This window comes from Temnothorax longispinosus, chromosome 1, assembly GCF_030848805.1.
Source record: "Temnothorax longispinosus isolate EJ_2023e chromosome 1, Tlon_JGU_v1, whole genome shotgun sequence".
Taxonomy (NCBI): Eukaryota; Metazoa; Arthropoda; class Insecta; order Hymenoptera; family Formicidae; genus Temnothorax; species Temnothorax longispinosus.
The window spans coordinates 28,780,563-28,800,121 of record NC_092358.1 but is presented as its reverse complement, the minus strand read 5'-3'; the positions used below and the strand labels follow the sequence as shown (position 1 = coordinate 28,800,121).

Genomic DNA, 19,559 nt, shown 5'->3' with positions numbered 1-19,559 from the left:
CTTCAACGGTAAACATCATTGTTGTGAAATTAACAGTATGTCATATCGTTCTGTAGGAAAATTCAGATGGGGAAAAATTATCCGGCAAGGTATTCATCTCCATTTACATAAGTTTAAGAACGACGTTTATCGCGAGTGACTGCATTCGCGACGTATCATAAATGCCGGCGCCGCGCGCCGGTTCTCTCACAGCTGGTTTAACAATATAATCTCCGTCGTGCTAAAGACTGAAAAAGTAGCGAAAAGTTGGCATCGTATAAAATGTCCTTTTTTTTGCGCGCGCACGGCAGAATTTTCGTTAACAAGCGCGGACGGATGCGTTCCAGATTTTTAAATTAAGTGCTAAACGGCCTAATAAACTTCCGTATAATTAATTTAAAAGATTCGTATACGTGTTATAAAATTGTATAATATCTCTCATAAAGTACATTAAATATAAACATAGATGCTAACAAAATACACGTGTCGCAATTATGAAAAACATATTTTAACGGACGGGCACTTCGACCAATGCGACGTTTCCCGTTTCGATATGTCGAGCGCTTACCCGACAAAATTAATCGCCCGTTTCTATTCGACGCGCGCTCGGAGTATCACGGCATTGCTCGATACAATCGGCTAAAACGTGAGGACCAATCAAGTGTCCCGTGGAATCGCAGACGTATACTTTGATACCAGACTTTCTCTCCTCATCCATACACTTATAGGTAAAAATAGCGGCGAGCGAATTGCCGCAAACGTGAACTCTTGGAAACTCGCTCGTTCTATTTCGTTTTATTCGTGCATGACAATTCGATCTGGAAAATGTTGTCAAGAATTTTGAAAAGGACATTTTGTTGATTCGTAGAGTTTCCAAAATTATCGAAATGTACAAACATTTCCTTTTTAACCATATTTTGCACACGCAAACCAGAAAATCTCTTGTATATATTTTTCATAATCTTCAATATGTCACGCGTCTCTCCTGGCACGTAGAACATTTTTCTAAATAAACTGCTAAAAACAAATATAAACGCGAGAAAAATGCAGCGACGAGAAATGCTCGCCTTGTCTACCGTCGAATATCTCTCGTACGGAAGGAAAATTAATTTTCGTCTGCAAAATTTTCAAGAACGTGACCAATTAAAAGAGGCCAGAGAGCACGAGAGAACGCGCTCGTTCTCCGAAGGAGCTGCGGGTAAAAAATCACCGCCGCGCTGTCCGTTCGAGAGGACGAGGCCCCGTTATCAGGATGGATAACGGTGATAATAATCCGTTCTCCGCGAATATTAAAAGTGTTGCAATAACGTGATGTGCACGAGAGCGAGTCGGATCGGTACTCAACAATGTCTCTCTCTCTCGCAAGAATCTATTTTCCAATTATCTTTCCTTGTAAAGCGAAATTGTGTATATTTTTATTCCAAGGAATCCTTTCACGGGGAAGATGATAAATCTTGTCCCTCTTTTTGCTTTCCTTTTTCTTATAATTGGACAATGGTCATTTCATCCAATTATAAAGACTATGTAATAAATTACAGGTAAAATATATACAGAGCTTATACGCACGAGCCGAACGTAGAGGCGAATTATCCTTTATCGGAGGGACACGAACGGTACATAATAATGTAATCCGCAAAAGTACAACGATACGCGGCGCCGGTGGTATTTAAAGTAATAAGCGGGTAGGGCGCAACGCGATGATTTCCAACTCGTACGAAAGCTCTTAAGGCTACCAGGAGGAGACAAATCATCGTTCCCGGGGCGCATGGCACCGGTTGCCGTTATATTGCTTCAGCCTTGGCTCGTATTCGTCCGAAGCGAACTTTGCGAAGGCGACGATACGAGGCGATTTAACGTTCGCCTTTAACGAGCTCGACACTCGACAGCAAGCGTGTGTCAACCGTCAGTCGCAGAAACAGACACTAACTCTTTTTTTCTTCGCATCCCTATACGCGGACCTGCATCTTAAGCATGAAAAATCGAAATATTTGATTCGCTGAACGCGGAAAGAAGAACGCGGACGTGAAACGAGCTGGAGATACAACGGCTCATTTGTAATAAATATAGAATTATATTTCAGGTAAAGGACATATCGACACAATGCAATCCTGGGATATAAATTCGCGATATAAATATACCGCGGACGGTAGCGCTCAATCGCGGGAGCTTCCGTTACGCGTGGAAAGCGACGCAATTCCATTTATGCGACATCGATGCGATGCATCGGCATATGTAAGAATTTATTTCGAGCGCCAGTATAGAATGACGATGAACGGACGAAGAATTGCACCGCCAGCGGCACTTTTAAACGATCGCATAAAAATTTCCACGGCCCGCACGCGATCGATAAGAGACTATGTTCAAGATAAAAAATAATTAACCTACTTCTTACGTGTCAGAACATGTCAAGAACTTGGCAAGAAAAAACTTTTTATTGGTCGGTTACGAGTCGCTGTCGGTTGCACTATGATTTATGTAAACAGAAGCGTGGTACAATGACGCAAGAAAGAGTTTGGAAAGAAAGAAAGAGAGAAAGAGAGAGAGAGAGAATGAAACATTTATAATACGAAGAAAGTTTCATTATAACATATGCGAAACATACATGTTTGGTTTAAACGATATTAAATTTAGAGATAAGCTAAAAATTAAACACCGTAGACGTTAATACTTAAAAACTCAAAATCTAATTTCGCGCGTGCATACCACATTTGAAATGCTCTTCAGAGATCTAATTGGATATCGCTGAATAATAGAGAAAATAAAATTTTGCGTCGCGTTATTGGCGGAAGACGATATTTCCATCCAACTGTGCGGCATCGGCGAACGAAATCCCGCACCGCGAGATCGTTCGATTAACGTTTCGAGGATTCGATTATGTCATCCGCGGAGATTGGCTGGAACAAGCTCTCGTTCGGAGCAATCAATTTTTATTATTAATAATTCGCCATTCACACCCCACGTGAGCCCGTGACCTATTGCGAACCCTTCCCGCGCCTCATTTGCGTCACGTGTTTATTTTATGGCGGACAGGCCTGTCGCGCCGCGCCGTCGCAGATTCAATCCCGCGGGGAGAATTTATTTTTAAACAAAATGCTAAAAAAAAACGACGTGATAGGCTACCTATTGACGCGCGAGAAAAACGACTACCGTCAATTTGTTGTTCACAGTTTACTAGTAAACAAAGTCGACGACGTGCACGGTCAATAAGAACGCCATGACGCGATACGGCTTAGAGTCTATGCTGTGACAGTCTATTTATCTCTTAGTAAAGTGTTCTTCGTAGGTAAATTAAATCGTTGCATCGTACGACTCGAGATGACGCAGCTAACTTTAAGAATGTTACAAATAAAGCGTTGCGAATTGTTTGCATTTTAACGCATCTCTCTGTCTTTCGTGGGCTTTAGATTGCGCGGAAACCTTCCCGGCGATTTACCCCGAGTAATGAGGGAAAGAAGAAGTGAGAAAAACAGCGCGATCGTGTTGAGTGCATCGAGGCGGTCGACGAACTTGATGGAGCAAAAGGTTCCGCGAGCTCGCCTCGCCGCGCCGCGCCGGGCGCTACCGACGTATTTTACCGCTTTTCCCACGGCCCCTATTCCTTCGCCGCTTGTCGTTTCAATCGCATTGTGATGACGGAAGGAGGCCGAAGTCATTTCGCGAAAGAAAAACTCGTGAGGACGACGACGCGACGGCGACGGCGACGGCGACGGCGACGGCGACGGCGACGGTACGGTCGATCGTTGGTAACGCCGGACAGGAACGACAAAGCGGGTCGCGGGTCGAAGCGCGGAATTATTCAGCGCGGCATCGATCGCTTGCCAATGGACGACAGGAATATAATCAGGATTAATGGTTTATTAAGAAGACGAAGATTTTAGATTTTCACGAACTGCTTTTGATCCATCGGGTACGATGACCGATAATTCGAAATTTTCTGCGAAATTTTTCAATAGCATTTTTAAAATTTTTGTCTAAACGGATCTCTCAAAATCTAGATTGCTTTTGTCGATCGTCGACTAAATGAGGCTCGAAGGATGAAACGGGAGAAGCATCTATCTCGAAAAATGCGTTACGCCTCGAGGGCCGAAGATTCGTTCGTAGAAACGTTTTTCTCTGCCCGATTCCTCGAGCGAGCGAACGAACGAACGATGGCGAACGGTCGGGAGGAACGGGGAAATAAAAGGACAACGGAGAGAGGGTGGGAATCGGACCCGGAGTGCTTCTCTCGCTCGAAACGAGCATTCTCGTTCCGCCACGCCGCTTCGCGTCTGGATCAGGATTCGTCAGGTTCCCCGCAATTTCGTGGGTTTCATCGTCACGCGGCGCGGTGCCGCGGGAAGCCTTAGGGCTTAGGGCCTAAATGGCGCACACCGTTTTTCTTTTTTCCACACAATTTTACCCGGAGGGAAATTTCGATGCGTAAGCTCGGAACGTAAATAGGGATGTCTATGATACGTTCGACGTACGGAAGATTATTGCGATATCGATATCCGAACCGAAATCTCACCTGCGGCAGGAAACGGGCGCTCATTACATTTCTTCGTGCGATTACACATCAAGATTTATTCGAGCGGTCGAAAAAGCAAATCGCTCACAGTATTCGAACAGGCCTCACGCATAATCTCGACGCTATCTCGGTCGACGGCCGTTTACGACGTCGCGTCGTTCGCGTGGTATTATCACGTTCACCGAGGCGTTAGCCTACGAGATTATTTGTCGAAACGACCTTAAACGACAGCGCGTGTTTATTCACGCAATTCTGACGAAAAATTCCCCGTCTATATTTACGGAGATGCTGGCGGCAGCTCGCCACTCGCCACCCACCACGTGCTTGCCGCGCGTCGATCCCGTCGGAAAATTTCTTCTCCGCGTTTTCCCCACTAATATCGATACCTCGACGCAACGTGATCACGTACCTCGTGTAACGGCCGCACGTGGCGAACGCGCGTATCACCCGCACGTGGCGAGCTCTCGATAATTCCGAGCTATGCTATTATTTATATCGTATATTATTGTCTAGAGCTGTATAGCTCTCGGCGAATTGTAACGTAACGGGTATTGAGAGTTTCTGCAGTTGTTATTTACAACTTCCGTTTTCCCCTTAATTTGACCATGTATTTATGTAACATTCGTAGCGCAGCAGCTATTCTGTAACCTTTCGATAAAACCTTTTCCATGCAGTATCGTTATCTACGCTTCGTATACATAATATATAATATCGAATGTTTTATGTGAAAATAAATGATTTGTCTCGCGTTATGTCATTTAAATGTAAAATAATAATCTTTAAAACTTTAAATAATGAGACGGGGATCCCTGCGTTGCTTAATCACCATTGATAAGCATTACGTATTTTTCATAAATTCTCGCACCGAGACGCTGTATGCAAAGTTTCATGATTTACAGAGATTTTATGCAGTATTTTTGAACAAACAAATCTCTAAATTTCCTCAAACTTGCTTTCGACCACATTTTAAAAGCACAAAGAAAGTAAAAACATGGAGATGGACTGTGACTATACGTATGTACACACGTACAATATCTGTTACGTCACAAAACACACGTGTTACTAATGAAGAATCAATACAAAAAAAACTCACCCGCGGCCATCCTACGTCTTAGCCAAGGATGAATGGTGCTCCGCCGGACTATTCTGCAAATAATATTTTAGCCTTGATTATATTTCGTTACTTTCGACTCAAGTAACTTAATAAAGGCGTATTGAACTACCGCGATAATTTGCACGTAGCATTGAAATTACGACGCAAATCTACGGGTATTTGCGTTATCAGGGGACGAACGAACACATTAATACAGTCTTACAACTGGCAGCCGCTCGTCCGATCTCGCGAAAGATTACATATTGACGCGCATTATGTTTTCAGCGATGGAAAAAACCCGTAATCGCAACTCTGTAGCTGACATAGAAAAGAAATCGATCGGCAAGAATTCGCGCCGCTTATGGCTACAAGGTGCTAAGAAGCGAACGAAGGACGGCTACTATTTAAATTTCGACCCGCGTGTAAATCTTCGGCGCGATCTTTCGACTTTGATTATCTGTGTCCGTTTCGAATAATGCTAATTGAAAACAACTCCGTCACAATTTGATTAAAATCGTACGAGTGGCCGTTTATGGATTATCAATACTTCGTAACAACAACAAACGGAGCGAGACGAAAATATACAATATTGCGTTTCTGACATTAACTCTAAAAACATAAATACTCCATAATTATTTCTTTTTATGATTTTTATCAGTAAACATTTATTAATTTGTGGATTTTGAGTAAGAAATATTATGTCCTTTGTCCTTTTTCTCAGACCAGCAGTGCTCTCGTACTATTGTCGTCGCTCTCTCGTCGCCGTCATCGTCATCGTCCTCGTCTTCGCGAAAGTTCATGCATTTTAACGACGATTTTGAAATTGTAATTCACATCCGTTCGATTGTCTGAAAAATCGATCAGTTTCACCGTATAATTTCATTGTTCGCGCATATATGTTCGCCGCGCTTTTCCCCCGAGACGCACATACGGCACATGTGGAAACGCACGACGGCGGAAACTGTGTCGGCCGTGCCGTTTTCGCGGCCGATGGCCGATCGCCATTATGAGCGCGAAGGAGAAGCCTAAAATCAAATTTCTAAAAATAGATGGCTTCTGTACCAACTGCTCCGCTCCTCTCATCTACATGTTTTTTTGGTTCGTTTCAAATATTGGTTATTTAGTACTTTTCCATGTTGTGTAGTCGCGCGCGTGCTGCGTAATAACACATTTTAATTGTGTCTTGGTAATTCTGTTAGAATTAGTGCGTAACGCACTTGCGCAATTTGGTCGCAAAAGAAGCAAATGGAGAGAAAAACCAAAAGAGATAATTAACAATTTTGATTTCATGGAAATTGCATAATTAACGAGCAGCAATTAAATATCTCGTTATTATCCTTATTATTATTGTTATTGTCACTGCAAGCTCATTTGCGAGACCCTCGATATTTGCGTTGCGTAAATATTACGTCACAACACGTGCCGTAATTACCAATTACTGTGCAAAATAGATTCAATTACTCGAGTACTTTAATAAAATATTATGCACAAATGTACCGAATTGGGAATTTAAGCGAAAGGAAAAAAAATGTATTTCAAATTTCGTGGCGTTACGTATACGTGGATGTTGATCGATCGCGCGGACATACAATGTCGTACGCGGCTATAACTCAGAAGCATCCCGACGGAATTATAAATAGTTGGCCCCGATTCAAATGCGTTTATCGGCGGATTAGCGATTTTATTGTCGGCACAATGTATCGCGAATTCTCGTCCCGACGGGCCGACATGCAATAGGCGCTCTACGAAGTTGTGCAATTAATGCTACAGATAAATTTCTTTGACCCTAATTATCGTAACTGGGTGACACTTGAAAATATCGTGATTTTTTTTACTAGCTCGTCTGATACGTGAATGTGCGTAGGAAACGATTGTATGTACTAATGACACCGGCTTAGACAACTTTAAGCAATGAGAAACGTATTCTCGCGCCAATGACCCTCTTTTCGCGACCATATTATTTTTCTCATAATTAAGAGCTCCCATAATTAACAGTAAATTCAAGCTGCATCGCGCACATCTTGGCGATACTTACCATGCACTTTTATATAATGTACCGTTAGTTTTGTTTAATTATGACTTGTGACCGTTTTTTACGGGTAATGGCGTAAGAGTAGAACAAAAGACCTTTCCGCGAAGGAAAGGCGATAAACGGCAACGGCTTTATCCATTAACGGATAGATATATCGTAGCAGAGACTTTTTTCGCGGTTGTTAACGATGTTGGAGAATGTCAGATCATTTCCCGGCTAAGGAAGCGCTAGGCAAGGTAGAACGGATCGCTCCACAATGAACAAAACAAAAAAAAAAAAGAGATGCAGAAAACATTCGAATCGCGACGTAAGAATAGAATGGAATAAAGCATAGCTCTCTAAATTATTGTGTATTATCACAGTCGCTTCGTTCATCGAGCGAAAATGAGCTTTCGCTCGGTTCTGGCTTGCCATATATGCCGGCATAAATGTCCGTCGTCTCTCCACGCACGCCTGTAATCTGCGTGGCGCGTAATTCACGCAGATTGCAGGCCTCGAGTGATGACAGAGCTTGACGCTGTACGATGTCGAGAACCGAATATGGTTCGCGTTAATGCACTTACCGGATCGTACTTATTCCGTTCCTCGTCAGAAATTGTTCCGGATTGAAACCTAACCTAACCAGGAAACGGCAATCTACCGGATACTTCGTGCACGCGTACTCGTTATTACTTACGGCAAAATCCTTTGTCCCGACCGCCTTAAATGCAGACCGTCCGAGTCAATATCGGCGCGTCGCGTCGCGTCGCGTCGTCGCGTTTCCCTTCGAACGTCGCGAATTTTCTTGCTGAGTATTTGATACAATTTTGTTGTAAACACGTCAGAGTCCCGTAGTAAATCACGAACGTGGCAACGGAAATTCCGTCTGGGTTGCCGTCGACGACAGTGTGTGTGGAGTGTGAATACACGTTTCACGAGGCGGTACGGCGAAGATCCGGATACTCCGTGCCGAGTTCATTCACGAAGAACGTGTATACAAAGTGGCGCCTGTCGCACGCGAAAGTTTCCCATAAATTAATCTCCAAATTAAACGTCGCTATCATTATTGCGCTTTCTTTATGGATCCATTTACTTTAAAATTTATCTGCTTATTATCGTTGCTCATAAATTTAACCATAGCAAACTTTGTTCGTCCCCTATACAGCAATTTTTTCCGCTTCCCACATTAACAAGTACGTCATATTTTTTAATGTAATGCACCTCCGCCGGTCGATTACGAGCGCCAAAGTGCAAGCTATAAATGCGAATCGCGCGGGACACCCTGTATACGTTTAACGCTGCGTCGGAGTATAAATAGACACTTATGACGTAGTTGAGAAGTAGAGATCCACGAGGTCTGCCCCCTCGACGAAAACAACATGGCAAGACGAGACGAGACAAGATACGAGAAACGTATAAGAAGCCTATATACCCCCTATACGTTGTTAATGTGTGATGTGCGTGTGCATATGTGTGTGTGTAAAATGTGCAAGCGCGCGATACTAGCGCGGACGCATGCGATAGCGTGCGCCTGTATTGCGTGATTGCAAAAAACGCGTTTGCATATACGCCAGGAAGAAACGCCCGTGGGTAACAATCGATTCGGAAATCTGAAAACATGCGACGATAATGATGATACCGAACATCGATGGAAGCGGTTATCGCGTCTCGAATTGATGACACGCACCGCGACGCCGACGTGTCGTTTCATATCCTTTTACGTATACACTCTGAAGAGAGGTTGACGCGCCACGATTTCATAATTTACAAACTTTGTCCAGATACGTGTATATACTTGCTCTTCAGCTAAGCTACCGTTAAAGTTGATCTCGACAGCTTTCGCCAAGACCCTCCTCGCCCCGCGTCACGTCTTGAATTCCATCGAACCGCGCTCGGGGATCATAAATGTAAGAAGCTCTTATCGCGCGCTATCTCCCTTTTTTACGCGAAGGCGTTCTTTTCGAGATGCTAGCGCTGCAAAGATCAAACGAATCCTCTCGCGTTTTCGTACGTGCTATAAAACACGCGCGTACAAATTTATTATCACAGAAAACGCGCGTAAGCGCCGAACCTTTATCACCGTGTTTGTTTGACACAGACGACGCGCGCGCATGTCGGGCAACCGTGTCGATAGCAACAATATTTGATCATCGAATTAAAGATACGGTGCGACTAAAACATCATGAACAAGTGGAAAACCATAGAGCAGGAGAGATACAACTTTACATGAAAGCAGAATCTTTTTTTTAACGTATGAAAGGTGCCACGAGAATGGCAAGAAATGAATAGGTTTATTCACGAACAGGTTGTCCGGGGTATCGAGTAACTTTTTGAATCCGTGTCCCGCCTGCCCTTTGTAACGTTTTGTAACGAGAGATTAGTGTCTCGGACGCCGCACCTTTTGGTGCACCGATGCTCACGACAATGTCGTTTTACTCCGTATTGCTTCGGCGAGCGAACCTCTGGTAGAGCGAGTTGCGAAAGTAACGCGGCATGTATCCGCGAGAAATGATCGTTCAGCCACAGAATTTGTTGCGATCCCTGGTCGCCGCGACCATTTGTCTTTTGATATGCGCTATATATATGGAAGCGGCATTTACCGCAGCGCGACGGTTGCAAAAAACACGTTCGCGATGTGCAGCGCGGTAGAACGCATAACGGCGGGATACGTTTAAATCTACTTAGACGGTCATTAGCGTCAAAGCTCGCTGTAACTCGCAGTTAAAACGACTCTTTCTCTCTCTCTCTCCCCCCCCCCCTCCTTCCCCCTCCCTCCCTCGTTCTCTATCTCGAGAGAAATGCGAAAAAGAACGATCGCTTTCGACTCGACGGGAAATTCATAACGGAAAACCGGCAATTAACTCCTTCGTACCGTGAAAATTCCGCTTAATTCAACGCAACGTGAATTAAAGTTCCATATTAGCACGCGTAACGTGAATTAAAATCACGTTTCTGTGCTAATTATTATCTCATTTTAAAGTCAAGTATACATACACTTTGCTATATAACGCATAGTCTTATATAAATAGAAAATGAAAAAGAAATTAATTCAACGAAAATTTAATAAAAACGCTGAGCAGGGATTTTGTTCACTATAGGCTACCATAATGTTTTTAAAATTATCGCGTACGAAAAATATGTATTTCATAATACAATTTTAAGTCACATTTTAAAGTAACTGTTAAAAATATATTTCAAATTTAAAAATAAAGCAACGACGACGGTAACTCGTATTATCGGCAGAAATGAAAACGCTTCGCTGATGAAAGAGGTGGGCAATAGAAAGGAACCTAAAGAAAGAATAGAGGAATGTGTGATTTGGATATACGAGAAAGAAGGATTGATCTGCGAAAAAGAAGGGAGGGATCCTCCGGCCGCGATGGAGAGTCCCGACATCCTTAATCAAATTCGCCGTTCCAATAACGAAGTCATTCTGGGATGCAGGAGGATCGAGACGGGGGAGAGAAAGAGTACTTGGAGAGGATTTCACTTCCGGCTAGCCGACGCGATGGATCGACGGCGCGGCGTTTCGAATCCTGGCAGGTAAAGTTAGGACCATGGTGGCACGGGGATTCGAGAAACATCAATTTCCCGGCTCGTGTCGTCAGCTCCTTGCAACGTTTGCATTTCCAATTTCCTGCCTTTGCGCGTCGTTCTGGTCACGGTTACAAGAGCGAGTGAGAGAGCGAGAGCAAGTGCGAGAGAGAACAAGGAAGATTTATTGAATTGGGAAATGGCGCTCGGGACAAATAGAGCCACGCAACGGCTAGAAACAACGTGACAAAACATAATTACATGATGCAAATTACACTTACAATTAGTGAATACAAAAATTACCATTATGTGGAAAAATCACGAATTTTGTTTAACAAAGAAAAAAAACGATTAAACGCACGAAGATGAGGAGGAAGAAGCAGAAAATTTCCCTCATTGAGATTGATTGTGAGTATCCATTGACGTCGAAGGAATCTCCGCCACGCTGTAGAAAAGATGCGTAAATTCCGAAAATGAATAAAACGAAGGACGTGGGAAGGTCGAACAGCAGGGAATTTCTACGTAGGATCTCGTGATGTTTCGCTGTTGTACCCTTAAGAAATACATCTGTCGGGGGTGACGAACCCACGTGATGGACAATGCTTTCTTTACCAATTCATTGTGAATCCATGTCGTAAAGGGCACTCGATGCCAAACCAAGAAAATTACAACCAAATTCTTCTATTCTGAATCACGAATTAACTAAATAGAATTCTCCTTTTGCACTATTTCGTTATCCACATGAAATTGTATACATGCATTACGTCATGTATTTCGCTCGTTTTCTCACTCTACAATTGGTCTATACATTGATTTTGTCCGCGCAATATTTTCATTCTGTCTGTATGCCGTTATAATGAGTGCATGAATTCAAGAGAGAATCTAGAATAGAATAAGTATCTCGATTGCAGAATAAAGGAATTTCATTGTGCTATACATGAAAGATGTGTAGGTAGGTATAGCTGGGGCGACTTCCGAGAGATCGGCGTTAGGAATTTCGAGCATAATCGTTGCTTCATTTTGATTCATTTTTCGTGATCTTTTTTTTTTATTTCAGCTACGCTTCTCGGGTATGCTCGGCGAACAAAGCCTCAATTTCGTAGCAACGTTTAACTTAATTAAAAAGCGAGAGAGTAGGCGTACGTATTCGCAATATCCAGTCATTTTGCCGCACGCTTTCCTCTCACGAAGCGAAGAGCTCGATTGTTCCGGGCGCAAAATGCGAACACAATGCGATCGTGTGATAACCTTTCACGACGAAGATTACGACGAAACGGTCGAGATCGTGCTTCACAATGGGAAAGAGACTGGTACGGACGGTGCGGATCTGCGAGCAAGACCGTGACCCGAACTGGCGTATACTTAAGTAAACGGTATAGAGGAGGCTGAACATGTTGCAGCATGTTTGGGTTGAACTTAGCTGACGCATTCGCTAAGACGAGGGGGTATAGACATTTTTTTGCTCGAGCAAGATGAATCTTCCGACGATGGAGGAGACGGGACAAAAGACGTACGAAGAATGAAGCTCTGTAAAGAATACTAGGTTCTCTCCAAAAAATTGCGTCTGCTCACTACAGTATATGCGTTTCTCTTCAGTGTGTAAACCTTTTTTATAATGGCGAATATAATTCGTAATTATCTTTATGTAAATTCCCTTGAATTTACAATTATAAATTTGCTTTCTAAAAATATCTCTCTACACGGTGAGTCATTAAAATTAGAGTTCATTAAAAATTATAGATAAATAGAGAGTTTTCCGATTACATCATCGTCTTCGTCATTTCTCGAACCTTATCTATTGTCGAAAGCCAAAATAGCTGACTTTATGAAATATGACTCCATCTTGCTCATTCTTTTAACTCACTCTTGTTCTCTACTACTGATCTACTGTAAAATCACCGCGACAAATACTGAAATGCCTTTATATCTTTTCGACTGACAAGTTTCACACGGAGGCAAAATTTTGAACCGTGCTCGTCCTTTGCTAAACGCGCGGCATCCGGCATCGCGGATAATTGAATGGAAACGATTACAAGAGCAAATAGCGGAGCCAATCGCATCGTAAATTATTCCGACGGAGTGAGGAGACTAAATTAGGCCGTCGATTGCATACCAGCGCGTGAAATTTTACGTTTAGATTAGCATCGCGAACGTACTTCGCTTCGCTTCGTCATCGAGACGCACAGCGCGTTGGACACGATTGAACAGAGAGAAAGAGACGGAGGAGGAAAAGTACGACCCGGGAGAAATTACAAAACAAAATAACGCGGCTCGCAAGGGCGACGACGTAAATACTTCGTTCTTCTCTCTCCCCCCTCCCCTCTCTCTCTCTCTCTCTCTTTCTCTCTGTGCCAGAAATATTAAGCTAGGTCAGTAACTGTGCGCTCAGGCGATAATTTTTACGCTTACGTTAGCGCTAAAAACGACTTTGTTAGCCGGTAAACGCGATCGCGTCGAATCATGGCCAACATAAAAATGGATAACGCGTTTACGTTTATCAATAGATAGCTTATCGAAAAGTTATAAATTTGAAGAACAAATCCGAAAAAGCGGCGATGCAGATTGAAATCAAAGATAGACCGAATGTCGCGATTATTTTTTACTACGATAGTTCCGCGTTAGAAGAAAGTAGCTTCTAGAGATAGCTGCTAAGGAAAGTTTCCATAAACGTATGGCTTATGAAGTCGCCGAGGATAGGAATATTCTCTCCGATTAAACGTGACGCGACTGGATATCGCGCCTAAATGCGATTCGATTTTGTGACGGCCCGAAGCGTGGACATCCGAACCCCTCGCCTGTTTCTGCTTTCACTCAGCACAGCTGTTTCGTTTCTTCGCCTCATGTATAGTGATTTTTTTTCCGCACAATATACGCCATCGGTCGCTCGAAGAGCGTTAACGATCGATAGCAACTAATCGCGCAGATAATACCGATTTATATTCAAGAGCCAACGAAATGTCAAAGGCGTGCCTTGGCGTTGGGCGCCTCCAAGAAAATCTGCCGAATTCATGCTGAATATTAAAGTGTCGTATAATACGTACGTGGTCGGACTCCCGTCTTCGCCGCTTAAAAACAGTGACGTCTCAAGGCGAGGCGCAAAGTGTGGCAATCTCGAAGTGAAAACCGCGTTTCGTACCAGTCAAACCACGCGCACCATCACGTTATGTACCACGTCCAAATTTATATGTTGTCGAGACAAAACTACAATTACAGTTTCTCGTGTGCGACTACATAAAAATATTTTCTTTAACAGAGTAGAATATATATTAAAGCCATAATTACAAATATCAAATAATATGAGTAAACGGTACTCGTGTATGAATAGTTGTTTCTCAAACAGTAACCAGCAGTCCAGTTATTCTTACAATTAGTCATTTAAATAAATAGTTATCTAAGTTCTCACGTAAACAAAAAGCGGAAGACGATGATGACGATGATGATGATCCGTTAATACACAAGCTTCGCCTAAGGACGCCTTTAACGAAGTCGATTTAAATCGAATGGCATTAAAATCAGCAGCTCGTTATAGATGGAGCTATTGAATACAAATCGATGTTTACATCGAAATAAATTTATGAAGCGTTATCTCCTCGGTCAAATTTCACATTATGCTAATTCGTATTATAATCACCCAAATCATAATGAGGAAATGAGTACGAGTTTCGTTGCTTTCGAGAATTTAGCCACTTCTAAAAATATAAAAGAATATTTTGCTTTAACGTAAATATTTTTTTCTGGCAAAATTCCAGTTCTGCAAATAGTCGCGCGATTCGCCGATATTCCCATTCAGATATGCTAACGTCAATGCATAGTGGTCTTCTAATAGAGAAAACGTGAGTTAAAAAAAACCGAGATGACCACAATGATCATTAATTCAACGACAGTTTTAGTCCCGTGCAGTTTCGCGCTCACAGAATTGCTGCAGATGCGTGTGCAAATACTCGTACCTAATCTCGGTAGGAAACGACTTTTTCCGCGCGCGTGGGCTATCGAAGCGATAGGGCTGCATGTAACTCGCGAGTATGACCGCAATCTGTTATCGGTATCTGCTGCCAGATGCCAAACGCTTCGCACCAGCAAGTTTACACGCGCGGTGCAGCTAATTGCGGTAATCTAGCTTAATGTACTGGAGAGAAGTAGTTTGGGCTAGCCGACGGACGGGGCGATTATTGCCAGAGATGGAGCGTCAGCGCCACACCGAATTTCCCATTACGTGACTAATCCACGTAGTGGATGAGCCGCGCCGCGAATATCGTATCGTAGCGTAGTATCCATGTACGTAATATGACGTAACGTAAAAAACGCAACGGGAGAAAATTTTCAACGGGAGTTACGAACGCGACGATAAAATGTCCGTCGCTGCCGCCGACCGCCGACGAGTCCGCTTCGGCCATGAAAGAGAACTTTGAGGGGAGAACCTGTTTTTGTGGCGTACAAGGGAAGTTAATCCCGTTGTATGAAGACCCTGAGTCGACAGCTAGCCAGGCAGCCACCCCCGAAGGGCCTGCGCGCGACAAGATAATACGAATAAAACGCGATTATCCCCATTGAACAATGAGGAAACCGGAGCTATTGGATATTCAAACACAATTTCTATTGTCTCCGGTTTACGCGTGTCTCTCTCGTTTCGACCGAGCGCGGGTGCGGGCGTCGTGATTCGTGAGAAAGAATCGCATTTTATATACAAGCGACTAGCGAGATACCGTAAATTCGGCAACAATTTAACGGATATCAATTGTAATAACGTTAAATATTCCAGAAACCAAAATAGACGATATTAATTGCCTCGGGAGACCAAATTACGTCTCGTTATTGCTACATCTGCAATTTGCGTGAGGCCAAGCATGATTATTAACGCGTAGCAATGTAATTACTAATGTATTCCCGGTTACAATATTAAAGCCAACGCGATTAATCATGGAGGGCAAACTAATTATTCGTTATGTTACGATGCATAATTGATATCAAATCACTATTGGAAATCAAATGTGCATGTTTACGGTACGAAATCAAAAACTCGCCTTTAGCTTAATAGACATTTTTCATCTCATTGTCGATGTTTGCTCCGTAAATGTATCATAGTTGCGAAATGCGAAACACCTTAATATATATCGAAACTGAACCATTTAATATCCGCGACAATTTATCACGGAAATTACCGTATTATTGTGTTTCTCGTCTAGCGCTATTCCTCTTTCACAGCAACCGGTTTCGAGAGGAGATCGTGGGCACACGATCCGTAGCTCTGACGAGCGCAACGTGCGTGCAGCTGGAGACGTTCTCTATTTCAGAAAATACGAGAACGCTATATTGTTTCGCTCCCTCGTTTTTTATAAATGACACCTCGACGGCCGCGACTCTGTCGCCCCTTCGAACGAAACATGAAATCCGCGTCGCGCGACTGCACGCAAGGCAGTAAATTTTTATTGGAGCACGATTTCGCAGTCGTTGCGCAATTTGCGCCGCCAGGGAATATCATAAAACTTAAGATCTATAAACTTTGCGATAGTCAAAAGTAATCTTTTCGCGTTATGACGCGAGAGTGGATCTTAAACTGAAGCGTTTAGCTAAACACGATGAAATCGGAGATTGTGGTGTGGAAATTTTCATCGTTCGAGTACGCGTTTTTCATGTTTTAAATGTAACGTTAGTGTACTGAGAAAAATACAATTTTCAGAACCATAAGTTTTATGCTGTGAATCGACGTCAATGTTGTCGAAGAAATAACGAATGCGGTGAGAAACGAGCCTAAATATCTGAACGAAATACATCGCGCTAGCTAGGCGCTGGTCGTGGATTGCCTTTTACCGGATGGCAGCTGGCAAGGGCCAGGCCAGATGTTGGTCGTTAATGGACTGTGCGGGCCTCAAAGTGGCACCAGACACGATCCCCCCCTCGGTTGCCTAAAGCTCGTCTACGAGACAAAAGACCGACGGATCTCGCCGGAAATAAGAGAACGAGAAATTGTCTGGATGAAAAAAAAACGCGCAGTATTTCACTCGTGATTCATCCATCGCCCGATCTTGGAATTATCTCATCAAGATGATCATTTACGATAGCTTTTCAAGCGCGAAAATGTTAATTAACTTCCGGGTAAAGTCGTTATTACGAAAGAAGCAAGTTTGACGGAGCATCAATATACCCCGTTTCTAGATTTTTAAAGAGATATTTACATTGACGTATTCCTTTTGCAGGTACAAACAAAGCGATTATCTCTTCTCTGCTTCTCCCTTTCCACGACATTCTTTTGTAAATGCCCTCTCTCGCACAAAGGACATGGTTGTAAAGCTCTCGTTCTTCTTTCCAGCGGCTTCGCGCGTAAATGTGAATAAAGAATGACTATACGTTTTAACTTGTTGGCATATACGTGACGCAATAATTCACAATTCGCTGTACCATCTCCGCGCGTTACGTCTATTTTCACGTTCGTTTATTCCATCTTAATTATCAATCGCAAAATATTAATATGAAAAAGGATCAGCGCACTTTATTCGATATTTTATCGAGTATCTGATTCTTCCACATCGTGACACAGTACGCGAAAGATAACGAAATCTACAAAATTCTACGAGCAATGATTCTCTCTCGCTAAATAAACGATTCCTATTTATCCAACAACCGTAACATTTTTATCGCCGCAATTTCGTTATACTCGACAAAAAAAATTGAAAAAAACCTGGTATACGCTTTTAGCAAGTGTGATCCGGGAGGCGAGTAGCTAATATCGACACGTTGAAAGATTGCACAACCTGGTTCGTGCCCCAGGTGTTCAACGAAGATTATTATATATTCTAGAGATAAAAAAAAGCGAGGTGCTGTAACACGGTTATGAGCTGTTGCAAGTTTCGAGCTTAGCAACGAGCACGGCGCTGACCGTTTTCCAGTTTAGTGGCTTACAACTTGTTAGTTAATTTAGGACAAATCGAGCGTAATTTTTGCGAAGCGGCCAAAGCGAGACGAGGACGAGCTTCATCGAGGTGGATGCACGTTTTATAACGAAAAGATACGAGGCACCTGCAAAAATTGTAGCCAATACTATAGGATCGTTAGTCAGAACAGCAACGAACTAGAGGTTTTGCAAGCAACTTCTTCCTTTAACGACGTTTTATTTTTAATTTATGTGAGAGTTCGTTGCAGTCTGCACTCGGTCATAGTTACCTTCGAACATATGGAATAACGGGTAATTTGTGGGCGAAGCGGACATAAGTTTTATCCGTCGTATAGCAACGGATACTCGAATATGTAGCTTATGTAACATTGAGATACGAGGCGCGATAGCCACGCCAAAAAAAAATCGATCGTAATTTTGGGCTTTATCGTGAAAGAAGGCTTGTCGACGCGCGACGGGCGGTTCCTTCTGCCGATATCCTCGTGCCGTACCCATAACTGGGTTGGTACCCACGGCTATACTATTTACTCCCTACGTGCGCGGAGTGCATCGATGCTTACACGCATGCTGGCGATCGATGCGTGGAGCCTGGGGAGAGGAGTGGTGGCGATGGTGGTGAGGTCACGTCGGGTAGGCGAGGGGCGAAGGGACACAAATAAAACGAGACTCGCGGAGACAGCTGGTCGTTCTGCCCTCGGGACAAACAACGAACCCACATGACGCAAATGCGCACACATGCGCGGGGACGCACGTACGCGCGATGTGTTTCACGCACACTGCAGGCACGCATACTGATGGGTCTCCGGACTCTCCGGACTCTCCGACTCCGGATGGCGGTATACCGATATACGGAACCGGCTTGCGCGATTTTCCGAGCGCGCGGTACACGATGCCACGGTCGGGTCGAAAGGTATCGATAACAGATATATTAACGTCGCCACAAGTCTCGCGAGGTATTCGAACGAGTATCGGACAAGCGTCAGTCCGTTGAACGAAAATGTATATATACGTACGGCGTGTACGTGAAACGGACGTGCGCCATCAAACTGATTGATACAAATGGGAATACAAATTGTCGCATTGGGCATCTAACTCTAAAATCATCGATAAAACTATATTTCCATTTATAATTCAAAATTATAATTTAGCGACGTCCATTACTGGGCGCGAAGAAAAAGCTGTCGAATATACGGGTATATGAATTTGCGCAGCGTTTCTACCCGATCAAGCCCGAACGATATGTTCTTATCGATCGCCATGCTATCTCCCGTCAAACGTGTTTTTAATATGTTATAGGAGAAGCGTCGAAAATAAGAGCAGCATATGCGAGGTGTATTCGAGAGAGCCCGTTTCGAAGCTAATTTGTCATTCGTAGCCCCACAAACGACTCGATAACATGCAAAACCGTTAGTGTCAATGCGACCCATCAACAGAACGTGTCAACAATGTCGCTGAGCGTTCGAACATTGAAAAATATTGAAAAATAGATGGATAAAGAAAACATGGATCAACACGAAACTCGGAAATTTCCAAAATAATTATCCTA

At 43.3% G+C, this 19,559-nt stretch overlaps 1 protein-coding gene across 3 annotated transcripts in view; it reads right to left on the bottom strand.

The window, feature by feature from the left end:
- Window positions 1-19,559, bottom strand: part of Ipk1 (Inositol phosphate kinase 1) — a 75,201-nt gene that overhangs the window by 40,819 nt on the left and 14,823 nt on the right. For 2 of the 3 annotated variants that reach the window (XM_071796276.1, XM_071796279.1), the window contains exon 2: window positions 5,580-5,632. The exons of the other annotated variant lie outside the window; for it this stretch is intronic. In XM_071796276.1, coding sequence (XP_071652377.1) covers window positions 5,580-5,632 — 53 coding nt within the window. The remainder of the gene's footprint in view (window positions 1-5,579; window positions 5,633-19,559) is intronic. 3 annotated transcript variants of the gene reach the window in all.